The sequence below is a fragment of the Musa acuminata genome, chromosome BXJ2-10 (genome assembly GCF_036884655.1).
Source record: "Musa acuminata AAA Group cultivar baxijiao chromosome BXJ2-10, Cavendish_Baxijiao_AAA, whole genome shotgun sequence".
Classification (NCBI taxonomy): domain Eukaryota; kingdom Viridiplantae; phylum Streptophyta; class Magnoliopsida; order Zingiberales; family Musaceae; genus Musa; species Musa acuminata.
Window position 1 is genome coordinate 30612610 of NC_088347.1, and position 13699 is coordinate 30626308.

A 13699-nucleotide genomic window follows, 5' to 3' on the forward strand; every position below is an offset into this window, starting at 1 on the left:
GCACGACTCTTACAGCAGGGAGCCCAAAACTGTGTGCCGTTCCTGTGGACTCCGATACCTCAGCGCGGCGCTAAGTTCGAGTCTGAATTAGTTTTATAGATCCGATCCACATCCGATCCAATCGTCCGACTCTGAACGTGTCAAACCTCTAAAACTACATCAGAAATGTTACTCTGTTCCCCTGATGACGTCTGAATTAGTTTATGGTTCGAAAGATATTATTATTAGAAAGCGTTTGTTTTGGAACTCGTCTGAGATCGTTGCTTTCTTTCATCATAGAAAATAATTGTGTATTACTCTCGAGCTTAATTACCACCGTGATATTATGACTAATTGAATTCGGGATGTATCTAATGATTGATTTGACTTGATTCTAACATCAAGATATTGATCATCGTTCATATAATAACGAGATATCGGACACATGTCATTCCAGTGATGCCAAGCATATCGTTGTGTATGGATCGCATATCAATTATATCTATGTGATGATGAAACAAAATCATTATTTTCATGTCAATATCTAAAAAATAATTATGTATATTATATTTTTTGATCAAATCTTTCGGTTTACTGTTCTCGGCGCTTTGCCAACATAACATATCAACTCTCCAAGACTAACTTAAATATCCATAAGTTTATCTCTATTTATTCATTCATTCTCAGAGTCGTTCCCTTCCCGTGGACGAGGTTCCTCGTTGGGAGGAGGAGCTTACACCCTTCTAGTTTTGAACGAGGGTAAGTGTTGGTGAGCTGTATACACAGACAGAGACGTCTGTGACATACACTGCGGAGATAAATCGTGCAAAGTTAGAAAGGACTTGAATGAGTAAGGGATGAATCCCTACGACAATGGAGTGGCCCTTCAATGAGAAATAGATGGTTCAACTATCTTCATGTTATAGGGACCATAACAGTCCAAGGGTCCTCGAAAAGTGCAATTCATAAACAAGTCTTCGTCCCCAAAGAACCATCCCGTGGCCGCATTCAAACACCCTCCATGGAGTCTTCTTCCCACGAATTAATCATCTCATTGGACGCACAGGGGGCAATCTACATTTACCTGATATGGTACTGCCGCGGCGGACCCCAAGAAAGGGCGATGGCCACCTCGGTTGTCTTATCTGGCATCACGTGCAGACGCAAGCCACGCTTCGGGGCCCTCCATCGTGGGCCCCACCACGTCCGGTGATCCATCTCGTGACACGCGCGACACGGACACGAGAGCGACAAAGCCGGATGGCCTCGGTGTCGTGACTCTAATCCCTCCAACGCCCATCACGATTCGCGACTCTGTCAGATGTGCACGCTTGGCGCGCTGTGGGTGCAGGACTTCGTGCCTCGCAGCATTCGTGGTCACGTGACGCACGCATGCAGATGCGCGATGCACCCTTTCCTCATAGAGCAGTCGTCACCCCAGTCGGTGGGCCGGGTTTTAAGAAGGGTTCATCATGTCGATTGATTGAGCTCAAGTCAGACGCAAAACCACATCTGGATCTGATCTGGATCATTAATATACTTTAAAAAACGTGTACGTAATCATACCCCACCATTTTTCTATATACACCCACCATAATTGTTATGCGCGACCCAAAACGCGTGGCTGCTCCTAAGATGACAAAAAGAGGAGAAAGGGGTCCGCAAAAAAGCGAGTCCTGCAGCAATACCTACTGCCACAGGGACTTACGTCGAGCACTCGGTGGGCCTCGGCGCCCACTGCTTCTAATATATTCTGCTCCCTTCTTCAACCCGAGAAGAAGGCACCAAACACCATCAGACCTGCTGCCCCCGCCACCCGCTGCCGCTGCCGCTGTCTCTGCCTTTCTTCCTTCCCTCCCTCTTTGCACGCACAACAAAAGGAAATATTCGAAGAGAGAACAAGGATAGCAAGAGCCCGACGGAGAGGGGCATCGCTTTCTTTCGTCGAAAGCGAGAGAGAAGCCCCTCCGACACCGCTCTCTGCATTCTATGAATGCCATTTGTTTACTCATCATCGCATCGCCCCATTTCCGTTCCATTGTTCACCTTGTTATGCGTGCCGATGTTTACACGAATCAGATGGTGCTTGACAGCTACACTGCCAAAAAGACGGTGAGAGAAAAAGGTCTCGTTGGCTTCTCTCTCCTCTCTCTTGACTGTTGAGTCGCAAAACCCAGCTACCTTCCCTTCTCTCCGGGGAGCCTCCTGAGGTTTAGGTGGACACCAGGCATGAGTTTGGCCGTCGTGGATAAGAAGCCGCAGCAGCACAGGCGGCCTGGTGGGTTCGTCGCCATCTTCTTCCGGCTCCTGAACTGGAACCGCCGGCTCGCCAAGAAGAATCTCTCCTCCAGGAAACCACTCCCTCCAGGTATATCATCAGCTTCTGCTATGTTGAGTGTATGGTTCGTTGGATCATTGATTCGTTCTGGTACGTCTCAGTTCGAGCCGCGAAAGGGTCTGCGAAAAGGTTCGGCGCCGATGACAAGATGCCATTGGCGAAGTTGCTTTTGGTAATGTGATGAGTTTGGCTTCTCACTCTTTGTCATCTTGATCTTGCTAACCCTCGTTAAAATCTTGATCATTTGGGTCAAAACGTTGTTAGGTGGATGACGATAACGGGGGATGTTTTCCGAGCAACAAGAATCCTGAAACCGAGGTCGAGCTTGGAAAATTGATGCGAACTCCTGGGCTGGTGGCCAGGCTGATGGGTCTCGAGTCCATGCCTGTCGTCGCGCAAGAAAGGCCGAGAAAGGCTACAGATTCCTGCTGCCTTAACAGCGAGTCTGGTAGTGGTCAGGTGCCACACCGGGTCGATCAAGATTTGTGCCTGGAAGATGGTGGGAGTGCGAAGTTGGAGATTAGGCCGCAGAAACTACAAAAGATTGGAGGGTTCTTGGAAAGACAGCCGCTTGATGGTGCCCGAGCAAAGCCAGGTGTGTTGGGCAAGAAGGTGCTTTCGGCCCCCTCGAAGAATAAGTTTCACAAGCTGGCTTCACCTGTGAAGAGCCCAAGATTACCATCAGGGGGTCATCATCGTTCTCGGTTGATCAAGGCTGCCACCAAGATTCTTGAGCCTGGATTGCAGTCCAAAAATAGGGCCAAGCCTGCTATATCTTACAAGGATTCTTCGCCGGTTGATGCAGAAGGTACTGGCGTTGATACCACCTTGAAGAACTCTAATGAACCATTCCGGGATCCTGTGTCTGGCACGAGTTATGGCAATTTAGGTGGTGGGACATTGAGATCAAAACAACGTGAGGAAGAACCTCTGAGACAAAAGATCGTTTCATCTGCATTTGGAATGAGCCGTGCTTCTTGCTCTCGTACTGTTCTTGTGGAAAGTAGTTCAACATCACTTGACATGCAAGGTGAACAGAACAGGAACAGAAAGACATCTATGCAAAGTAACACGAAGGACTTAGCAGAGATGCGCAACCGAGGTACAAACAAGATTAAGCCAGATGGATCAGCAACTATATTTCGACGGAATCAATTTAGGCAGAATCAGTCAGCTATGACAAGAGACAAAGTACCTTTTGGTTCCAAGGTTAGTTCTAGGAAGCAAGGGAGAAGAGATGGCAATGTGTCACATGGCATGAAAGGGTCTGTCTTTGCGGACAACAATATGGGCAGCTATAGCTGTGTGAAATCAGGGTATGAAAAAGAAGGTCGAAGAAGGGCATTGTGTGATAATACCATGGAGAACAACATGTCACGCAAACGAACAATCAATAATTTCAATGTCGAGAATGTTGATGTGTTCCATTCAGTCTGTGCTAAGCTAAATGTTGGTAGTCGTTTGAGTAACCAAAAGGGGATAAGACGTACCAGTAACACACCTCTGGACAAGAAACTTATCAAAAGTGAGTCAAAGAATTATAATGGTGATGATTTTGGTTTCAGGGCCAATGACATTGTTTCTTTCACATTCAATTCACCAATGAAGCATGTATCTAGGTCATCCACACATGTAAAAATGCACGAGAACAACACCAAAAACGAACACATTAGTAACGGTGGTTGGAATGATATCATAGCCTTGGATGCACATAGTAAAAAGTTGACATATGATAGAAGTACTACTTTAAGCGGGAATGAATTAAGCAACCTGCTTGAAGAAAAAATCAGGGAACTGACTTCCGTGGATCGAAGTGAATTAGTAGCTAGGGATGCATGGTCTGCTTCTTACATTCTCGAAGAGCTGGGAGCTGCCTGTACACCTGAGCAAAACGATCATGATCATGCTGGTGCATCTTCGAAGAAAGGCATAGACTTGTCTGATTTTTCTATCCCACAGTCAAAGGTGCGCTAATATAACGTTTTTCATCTCTCGTATCTGGAACATAAAAAGATACTGGTGGTATGTCATTTCCTACAGTCATCTAAGAGTGCTTCTAATAAGATTTAATTGCTTTTGCTTCCTTGGACTTCATGAATTTTTGTAAATCCAGAGGAAAAATGATTAGCTGTCATTGTGGATACATAGGGTTTTCTTCAGTTGGGAGGGACTAACATCACTTGTAGGATCATCTCATAGGTTGTGAAAGTCCTCTGGATTTTAATAACTTGCTTTTGTGAGTATTGCCAAGTCTGTGATTTGTTTATTTAGTCATTATGGATGGGTTAGGAGTTCTCTGAGTTTATAAATTTTGTATATGCTTATGATAAGAGAGATTGTTCTTGGTTGGTTTCTTCTCACACAGAGCTGTTATGAGAAACTCTATCTGTAAATTTTGTCATACTAATACAAAAATTATTCTTGCTGTTGTCATTTTTTGAGTTTATTGTCAAGCATGGGTTATGAGCTTCATCTGTTATCACTAATCTGAATTATCCATATCAGTTTGGCATGAGAATATATATCTTAGTTTTTCTATTAATGCTCGCAGACATAATATCAGCTAACTAGGTTCTTTGTTCATAATTTCTCTAAGGAAATATATCGTCTTGACCAAATGCACACGAAACTACTGCTTATGGTTGGCGATAGCACTCATGACCTGTAACAGGATTAATACTTTTTCTAGAGACTTTGTCATAATCATCTACATATTTCTTTTGGATGTTTTCTCACTCTAATAATTAAATTAAGCAAGAGATCACAGTTTATCAAGGACAGACTGACACAAAATATAATAACAGTATTGGAAAAAAATGGAAAAAAATACTTTTTTTTTAATATTGATTTTAGAAAATTAAATTTACATCTTGCTTTATATGTCAACCTTCTAGACTTTTATTTTCCTCTTCTGATATTACTTTGAATACCAATATGAGCTAACTAGGACCTTAGATAGCATGAAAATATTGATAGATCTTGTATGAAGTAAGAAGATTGGTGAAATGGATTATTCTGACATATGCTTGATTGCTTTTCCTTTAGGAGGACAGAAAATTTGGCCGTGTTGCTGCAGTTATGGCCGTCGACAATAATCAACTTAGTCCAATATCTATTCTTGAGGCTTCATTTTCAAATGAGAGTTGCTCTTTCGTAAGTCTCAATGGCAACTCAGGTATGACAAATGTTCATCTTTGCAACACCATATTTCTTCTAACTTTTTTGTGTTTATTTTTATGATCATTTTTTACTTTTCCATAAGCTTTTAGAACTGACATCATCATTTCTGTGCTGTCTTTAGCTAAATATATACTTGGTTTCAATTAGCAAGGGCTAGCTTGTCCTGATTTTAATTTCTTATTATTGGTCAAGGACCATATATAAGATCACACCTTTTTTGTTTATGCTAACAAATAACAATATCCAAATTATGCAAATAATATTATTTTATTTTTGCCTTTTTGTTTATGATAACCAATAACAATCACCAAATTGTGCAGATAATACAAAATCGACAGAATGGACATGTATCATTGCAAACAACAATAACAAAGTCATAATGTTTCAATTATTGGGGATCAACTACATGTATCTTTGTCATCATAGAGCTATATAGAATGTCATATCCTTAGTTAAATTAAGAGTATTTAAATACAAGACAAGCTATTGCAGCTGGTCCCCGTAGCTGTTAAATAAACAAAGGGCATTCTCAAACATATTATAACACTTATCAAGAAACTTAATATATTCTCTAATAAACAATATCCTAATACACTATTCATTATTTGGTACATCATGCAAAGTTACAACTCTTTGTCGTACTCTCTCTGCCTCTCACAAACCACACCACACAGTATACCAATCTATATGTACTGACCCTTACCCTCACATCTTATAGCATCAAACGCACATCTTACATCTCACACTTATCTGGCATCTGACACTCACTGCAAGTCTCCTGCACATACAAGAGAGTTCTGCATTATTGCTTTCTATTAATGGCATGATTGGTGAATGGGACGTACAAGGTTTCCAATATTTAGTCACCAAATGATTTCAAGTTACAGAACTAAATTGTTTTATTTTCTTTGGTTACTTGACATAATCATTATTTTCTAATTTTTTATCTAAAATATAGAGATACTATGATGAATGGCCATTGGCTTCTGTAAGAAGTTATAACCGAGAATCCTGATAAGATTCGTATAATGAATTACATGCACACTGTCCATGGAATTACATTATCAACTTTGCTACCAGAAATACTGATGCTGAAGTGCTTTACATAGAAGCATGAACCATTGCTTATAGACTTCTGAGATTGTGGATTAAGAACATATTTTGGTGGTAATACTTGATTTCAGGTAGCAAATTACAATTTGGGTTGACAGAAAGTTGCAACACAACGCGATCATCCGATCTGGACACTGATCTTTTAGATTCAGCTTCTTCAGTTGACATCAGGAGGTCTATTATAGCTAAGATCAGGCGTTTGACTTACATGAGTTTAAACGACTTTGCTGTTCGTAGCGACGGAGTTGGGCTCTCAAAAACCAAACTTTGTGAAGTGAGGCATGCCATTTCGAGTGCAGTATTGTTGTTTGAAACTTTCACCTTGGACAGGTCGGATGGTTCTGTAGACATGTCTCTAGAATCATTTCTTTTAGACATGCTGCAAGCAATTGTCAATGCTCTTCGTATGGGCCCGAAAAGTGATCCCGGTTACACAAGGATTAATGAAACAGATCAGCTCAGAGAGCTACTATTTGATTGCATGATTGAGTGCCTTGATTCCAATTATAGCTGTTTGTGCAAATCTGGTTACATGACATATACTAAACTAACTTTCCTTTTAACCCGAGAGAAGTTGATGAGAGAAGTTCACCAGGATATAAGAGGGTGGATGGATTTGGCAGGGAAATTTTTGGATGATATGGTCAAGAATGAAATGAAAACCTCAGCTGGAAAGTGGGCGGATTGTATGATGGAAGCATTCGAGGCAGGCATGGAGATAGAGAGCAACATACTTCAGACTTTGGTTGACGAAACTGTGATAGATTTCTGCTGATGCCGAAATGGTGACAAACTAATGGGTGTTTAATGAAAAGAAAACGAAGTTTGATTAGTTGATTGATTTTACTAGAGTGCATATATTGTCTTTCTTTTTATTTTTCTCTGTAATTATGACGCTAAGAAGCAAGTGATATTTTGTACTAATTGCAAAAAATGAAGATTTGTGGGAGGCTTGTTTGCTGCAGCTGTTTGTTTTGCGTCCGAGGGAGTCTCGAGTGTTCAGACCCTGAGAAGTATTAGTGTTCACAGGTAGAGTAACACTCCATCCTGAGAAGAGAATGAGAGTCGAGGTCAAATTGTTTACTCAGCATGCTTTTTCTCTGCTCCTTCCCTAAGTTCCTCTTCTTTTCTGGTCTTACAAATTCTCTATTTTTTTTGTTCTTTCAGTTGTCTTTGTTAGGACAAAGAACAAAGGGCTGAAATCTGGGAGAAGATGAACAAGCGAGGCTTTTGTGGCATGTGTTCTTTTCCGGTTAGAGATGGAGATCTTCGGTTTCTCATGTGTTTATACAACAGGGCGAATTTGGTATCTCAGAGTGCAGACACTCTCTGACTTGTGTTGTATGAGAGAGAGAGAGAACAACACATGGCCACTGAGATGCCTGTACTTGTAGTAGGACCAACGGTCGGGACGGTGCACGAATCTAATTTGATCGACGGACCATTCGTTTCCAGTCCAACCAATATATATATATATATATATATATATAAAGCTAGATGACGAAAAGTTGGTCTGCGGCTCGACTTGTCCGGATTCAAATGATTGGATCCGTATCCAAATAGTGGCGCCAGATGGCTAATCAAGTGTTGAATGCCTGCCCACAATCGTGTGAGGTCCCATCAAAGAAACGAACCCAATGCGCCACCGGTACTCCACCAGTAGGCGAAGAACGGAGTCACGTAATGTAAGAAAAGGTTTCTGTACTTTTGACTTGCTTTGCGCCCATTTGGATGCGACTGGAGGTCGGTAACGCAACGCCGTGATGGCTCGCTCGTTGGAAGAGGATGAAGAGACTTCGATCGAGTCCAATCGTTCGGCATCTGTGATGGTGTTTGTGCCCCTTCACGCACTGTGCATCTCAACATCCTGATGCTGGGACGAGCTAGAGATCATGGGCACGACGGCGACCACACCCGGTAAAAGGGTGAGCCGCGGTTCGAGCGAGGAGACTCGCTGACGACAACCCTCCCTCCGCCCACCTACCGCGTCCGTGTCATCGGCTCAACGCCACCGCGGCCCCAGATCCGACGGCCATGGTTGACCCCGCATCACACCTTGCTGCTGCCGCCTACGAATGCGTCCATCTTCCACTAAGGAAGATGATTACACAAAACATAGCTCGTTTCGAAAAGAGAAGTAAGTCGAACGCAACAACTGTTCATGACGAAAGCATTCCTACAGTTTTCTTGACCGGTAACATGAGATCAGAAACAGAGCATCACCCACTATAAATCTTTAAACAGACCAATCGCACAGCAAGCAATCTCGCAGAATGAGATACACTATGACGCAAGAAAATACCAATCTACTCGTAGAGCTAAGACTCTGTTGTCATGATCGAATCGGAAGCTTTGAGTTGAGGAGCAATACAGAACCGGAGAGGTTTGGTGGACGAAAAAGAAAGTGTATCATGTCACCCGCGGTACGCTTACCTCGAATCCGGAACCCTGTACGTGTCGGCAGTGATCTCCGTGAGCCACGAACCGGGGAGCAACGCCTGAGACAAGAGGATAACCAACATAGAGATTCAATATTCTTCCAAAGGATCGAGTTTGCAACGAGAAAGGAACCCAAAAACCGGGGAAATTGACGCAAAAAATGGGTTTTTGGATCAGAAGGTCACCCAAAATCATCAGAAACTGACGCGCAAAGAAGAGAGGAAGGTAAGTGTCGGCGGAAGAAACTCACGTCGAGCTGCTTTTGGACAACCCTCGCCCGCTTTCTCGGCCGTTGACGAGCCCTGCGGCCCGTCACGGCGTAGATGTCCTCCTCGATCTCCTCTCTCGTGAGCGAGATCGAGAACTTGGGCCGCTCCCTCCACCAGGGGTCCTCCGACCTCCGCCGCACCGTCCTCTTAACCACCTGACCCGGCGGCGACCCGCTCAGGTGCCGCTCGACCCCCGTCGAAGCCCGCGCTGCCCCGCGCCTCGTCCTAAGGTTCCACGGCCGCGCCGGAGGCGCAGCCGATATACCCACCTCCGGATCCAGCCTCTCCTCCTGCGCCGGTGCCGGCTGCGCCTTGCGGCCCGCATCCTTGGGCGGCGACGGTACGACCAGTTTCATCCGGTCCGCCGCCTCCCGGAGGTGAACCAGCAGCTTCTCCCTGACCTCCTCGATCCCGGGATCGTCGCCGTCCTCACTCTCCACCTCCTCATGGATCCGCGGCCCAGCAGGCTCCGGGGGGACGGCCGACCTTCGTCCACCGCCAGCGACGACCTCCCGCTTCCCGTTCACGCTCATGCAGCGCAGCACCCGGTGGCTCCCCCACGTCTTCAAGATCGGGAAGGAGAAGTTATGGAGGAGGGACCCCTTCGCCTCCCCACGAGGAGCCGTAGCACCGGCCGCCGCCACCGCCGTCGACTCTGCAGCGGGATCCGCCGGCCGGGTTGGCGTTTCCGCCGAGATGACCATGGGGCCGAGCCCTACCCAACACTGGTGGGGGCCGGCGCCAAGAGGAAGCGGTAGCCGCGGATACCAAAACCGGTGGTGAGGGTAAGGGGAAGGGGACGGTCGTCTAACGTTGTTGAGTTGGGGGTTGGCGTGATGGCATGAGAGGGGGAGACGGGGGTGCGAGAGAGACACAGCTCCTCTTAAGGCGGAGGGGAAGGCATCAATAAAATAATATAAATTAATTTAAGAAAATGCTTTTTTTATTACTTTCTTATCCGCGCGACCGACAGGCCCACCACACGAAGGCTTCTTTTGGTGTGGGGTCCGCGGAACACGAGATTTGGCGACTGGGTATCGAATCGGGTTTCCAAGAGTGAGTATCGCAAGAGAATGGTGCGGTGAGCGGCACGGGACCGACGTCGGAGTCTTGCACATGCGCCAAGCACGTGCGAAGCCGTTGCCTCCGCCATGTATGGCTTTATATGCTGCGTTAAGCTCGTCTTAAGCCAAGTTCAAACTTAATTTGGTTCGTTCACCGGTAGAGTCTTTGCGCGATGCGCTGTAACGTCACGCATTCGCCGTCGGATGTATACTCCCACAATGGGCCCACCGATCTTGTGGACGCGATCGAGTAAGATAGCTGAAACCATCGTCTCCCCCACACGCTTTCAAAGCACCGATTCAATCCCTTCCGTCTCCAGTGCGAAGCCCACGAGAGTCGTGTAGCGGAAAGAAAGCCCGCAACGACTGCAAGATCGATGGTAATCGCCGCTGGGGAAGACGAGAACGGCCTCGTGGGAGCGACGGCAGGCGATCTCGACGCCGGTTGAAGCTGGCTGCACAATTCCACCTTCCCTGCTCGCAGCTGGGGCGCTCATCGCACCATTCGCTGCTCCAAAGTCCCCTTGTTCCGCGATCTCGACGCCGTTGGAACGATGGTTCCCGCGGCTGATCAAAACACAGCCCGGCCGGAGATGGTGAGGGGGAGATCGGACGGATCCGAGAAGAGAAAGCGTTACATGTTCCGGATCTGACTGTCGTGTGAGGAGATCGTACAGGACTTTCTGGCGATCAAGGGGACGAAGCCCCTTTGGAGGCCAAAGAAGGGGCCTAGACTCCTCCAGCGACAGCTCGATGTAAGGTATTTTACGCACCAAAACAGATATCTTTTGTAATTTTGGTTTAATTTCCTGCCATTGGCTAGTGATTGAGCCCTTTTCTACCTCTTCAATAGTTTACGCTTTCGCTACGCTCTTTCTTCGGCTAACTCTTTCTGCAGTCGCTTTCTCCTGGATTATGCTTATTGGAAGGAACTCGGGAGATATATACGCTTCAAAATCGATGGATTAGGTAGTACTATTTGTTGCGTTTGTCCAAAGCGTTGCTATATACCTTTTCTTGAATCGCTTTCTCAAAAATGAACCGAACAAATTGTTTCCTTTGCTGTTGTTGTTGTCGTCGTTGTGGCTGCAGAAGTTAGAGAGCGTGATGACAAAGGGTTATGTTTGGTGGAGAAGTATTTACGGTTTCGAATGCTTATAGTTTCTGTGTTTACTTGCAACATGGACGGTTCGATTTCCTAGATTATCCTATTGATCCGTGACTAAGGTAGCTTGGTCCTCGAAAGTGTTACGGTTCCTCTGTTGCTAGGCAATAGTATGGTTTTCCATTGTCTTCTTTTTCTTGATTTTATCATTCCCTTTCTGTAGATTTTAGTGCCAATCTTCACCCCATTTGCTTGAAATTTTCTTGTGGACCCAAGTAAAATAAGATATTTGTATACTTTTGATTGATCTCCTCGGGGATCTTGCTCAAGTCTTTCTGAGTTGATTCATGTCGGTAAAGAAAGAGACTTGGTGGAAGGATGATGGTGAGTAAATGTACTATATAGTTGTTAGGATGATATCATGCTATGTTGGTGCAATCTTCTCTATCCTACCAAGCTTGAGAGAGAGCTTTCTGACTGTAAATGAAGACTGAAGAAAAGCAAGCTCTTGTGAAACCTCAGCAAATTTGATATTGTTTCTTGTCTTTAGATGAAGGCTCAGAAAAGAAAGGTTTGAGTTTAATGCAGAAAAGGGATTGTGGTTGCACAAGTGCCACACTAAAAAAACAAAACCAAAGTTGAAACACACCGCACCTCTTGTCAACATAAGGAACAAGTACAAAATAGGGTAGACATTTATCTAACATATCGCTTGTTCTCTTGATCTTGGATGGCCCCGAGTACCGTTATAGACATGCTCATCTGGTAGAGCTAATTTTTATGACCCAAGCAAGAGTCACACTGCACTAATCTATGATTCAGTTTTTATTAGTTCAGAGAAAGCTTTTATGAGTCCAACTATAGGAACCAGTTTTTTCTTTTAATGTGGATTCAAGTAAGCTGATATTATCTGCATCTATGCTGATTATGACATCATTTTAAATCCGGACAATTTGATTTTGATCACAAGTTTTGTGCAAAGAATTTTTTTTTTCCATGCTTTGATCGGTCTAACATGAAAAACCCAAAGGAATGGATTTATGGGGGGTTAGTCGGGTTCAGCAGTGTATTTGTGTGTTCTTTTCTTTGTTGTCTCGGTGCTGCTCAAATTTCATGGTCTAGAAGTGGGAGCGATATGAGCTAGACTGCAGCTTTCAACTGATTTTTTCGGTTTCGTGTAATTGTTTTTGTATGCTATAGATAAATTACAGATATCACTGGTATAACTTGCAACCTTGATATTATTAGGTTTAAGTTTCCCCTTGGTGAATAGTGTTGCTTTCTTATTCCTGTGGGCAACTGACCCAGTTTCTACTGGTGGTTGTTATATGCTACTGTAAACTGAAACTTTTCTTGCTTGTTGCACTATGAATTATAAGATTATTCTTTGTAGATTGAAAAATCCGTCATTTGTGTAAGATAAGTGAAATTTGAGAAGAGAGAGATTACATATGATGTTTACAATTTAAACTTGATGTCGACAGATGCAACTTGGTTTGATGTTCCTATTTGTTTTCTCGGCGATAAGTCGAGCTTGCTCAGAAGAGAAAATCCTCTGCGAGGTTAATCTATCAGATGGTTTGCCTGCATCAACTCAACTATTCAGCGAGCCTGCCAACTCGTAAGACCATTCTTAGTGAAGCTCCATCAAGGTCAACTTCTGTTGTCTTGAGCCTGTGTTCTCATTTTCTTGGAGTTGATTCTGAGTTGGAACTTTTTGTATTCTGCATGCAGTGAAAGTATGGAATTTTGTGCAGGTTTCAGGCAATGCCGGCCCGGGAATTCTACTCCTGGAACCATGAATTCTGCTCCCATACATTTTTATGATGGACATGTTATTTCAAATGACGAAGAAAGTGTAAGCATTCTTCTGAATGATAGAGTTAGCTAATCTTTGTGGGCTAAGGTTTATTATGACGTATGTGTTCACTATTTACCAATAAACAAGTACTTTTGAGCACTCTTTTTTTTTTGTCTACGTGGATGGTGATAAGGTGCACTAACACCACTAGTTTTATCTATATAAAAGGTTATGTTTGACACGTGGATGATGAGTTACCCTTCATTACGTCTACATCGGATACTTCGTCGACGTGACACATCGATCGAGCATCATGTCTTCGTTAGCATCATCACCACGAATACCGAGTTAACTCGGCAGATCGGACGAACTCGTCGTCCTTGCCTCGTTATCACAAGTGGTGGTAATGAG

At 44.3% G+C, this 13699-nt stretch overlaps 2 protein-coding genes and 1 long non-coding RNA gene across 4 annotated transcripts; 2 read left to right on the forward strand and 1 right to left on the reverse strand.

Moving 5' to 3' along the window:
* Positions 1-1703: 1703 nt before the first annotated feature.
* On the forward strand, positions 1704-7909 carry LOC103968711 (uncharacterized). The gene is made up of 6 exons (XM_009382014.3): positions 1704-2347; positions 2419-2489; positions 2582-4282; positions 5363-5492; positions 6682-7639; positions 7778-7909. Exons 1-5 carry the CDS (start codon positions 2209-2211, stop codon positions 7383-7385), a joined length of 2745 nt encoding a protein of 914 aa, XP_009380289.2. The 5' UTR covers positions 1704-2208; the 3' UTR covers positions 7386-7639; positions 7778-7909.
* An 839-nt stretch (positions 7910-8748) lies between these two features.
* Positions 8749-10183, reverse strand: LOC135626012 (uncharacterized). The gene is made up of 2 exons (XM_065131202.1): positions 9300-10183; positions 8749-9108 (listed from the first exon to the last, which is right to left on the reverse strand). Exons 1-2 carry the CDS (start codon positions 10020-10022, stop codon positions 9040-9042), a joined length of 792 nt encoding a protein of 263 aa, XP_064987274.1. The 5' UTR covers positions 10023-10183; the 3' UTR covers positions 8749-9039.
* A 336-nt stretch (positions 10184-10519) lies between these two features.
* Positions 10520-13460, forward strand: LOC135625087 (uncharacterized). 2 transcript variants are annotated; one of them, XR_010491893.1, is made up of 3 exons: positions 10520-11351; positions 12972-13139; positions 13222-13460. It is a non-coding gene; the product is annotated as an uncharacterized LOC135625087 (long non-coding RNA). The 2 variants fall into 2 exon arrangements; XR_010491894.1 differs by having other exon boundaries at positions 13245-13460.
* Positions 13461-13699: the final 239 nt, after the last annotated feature.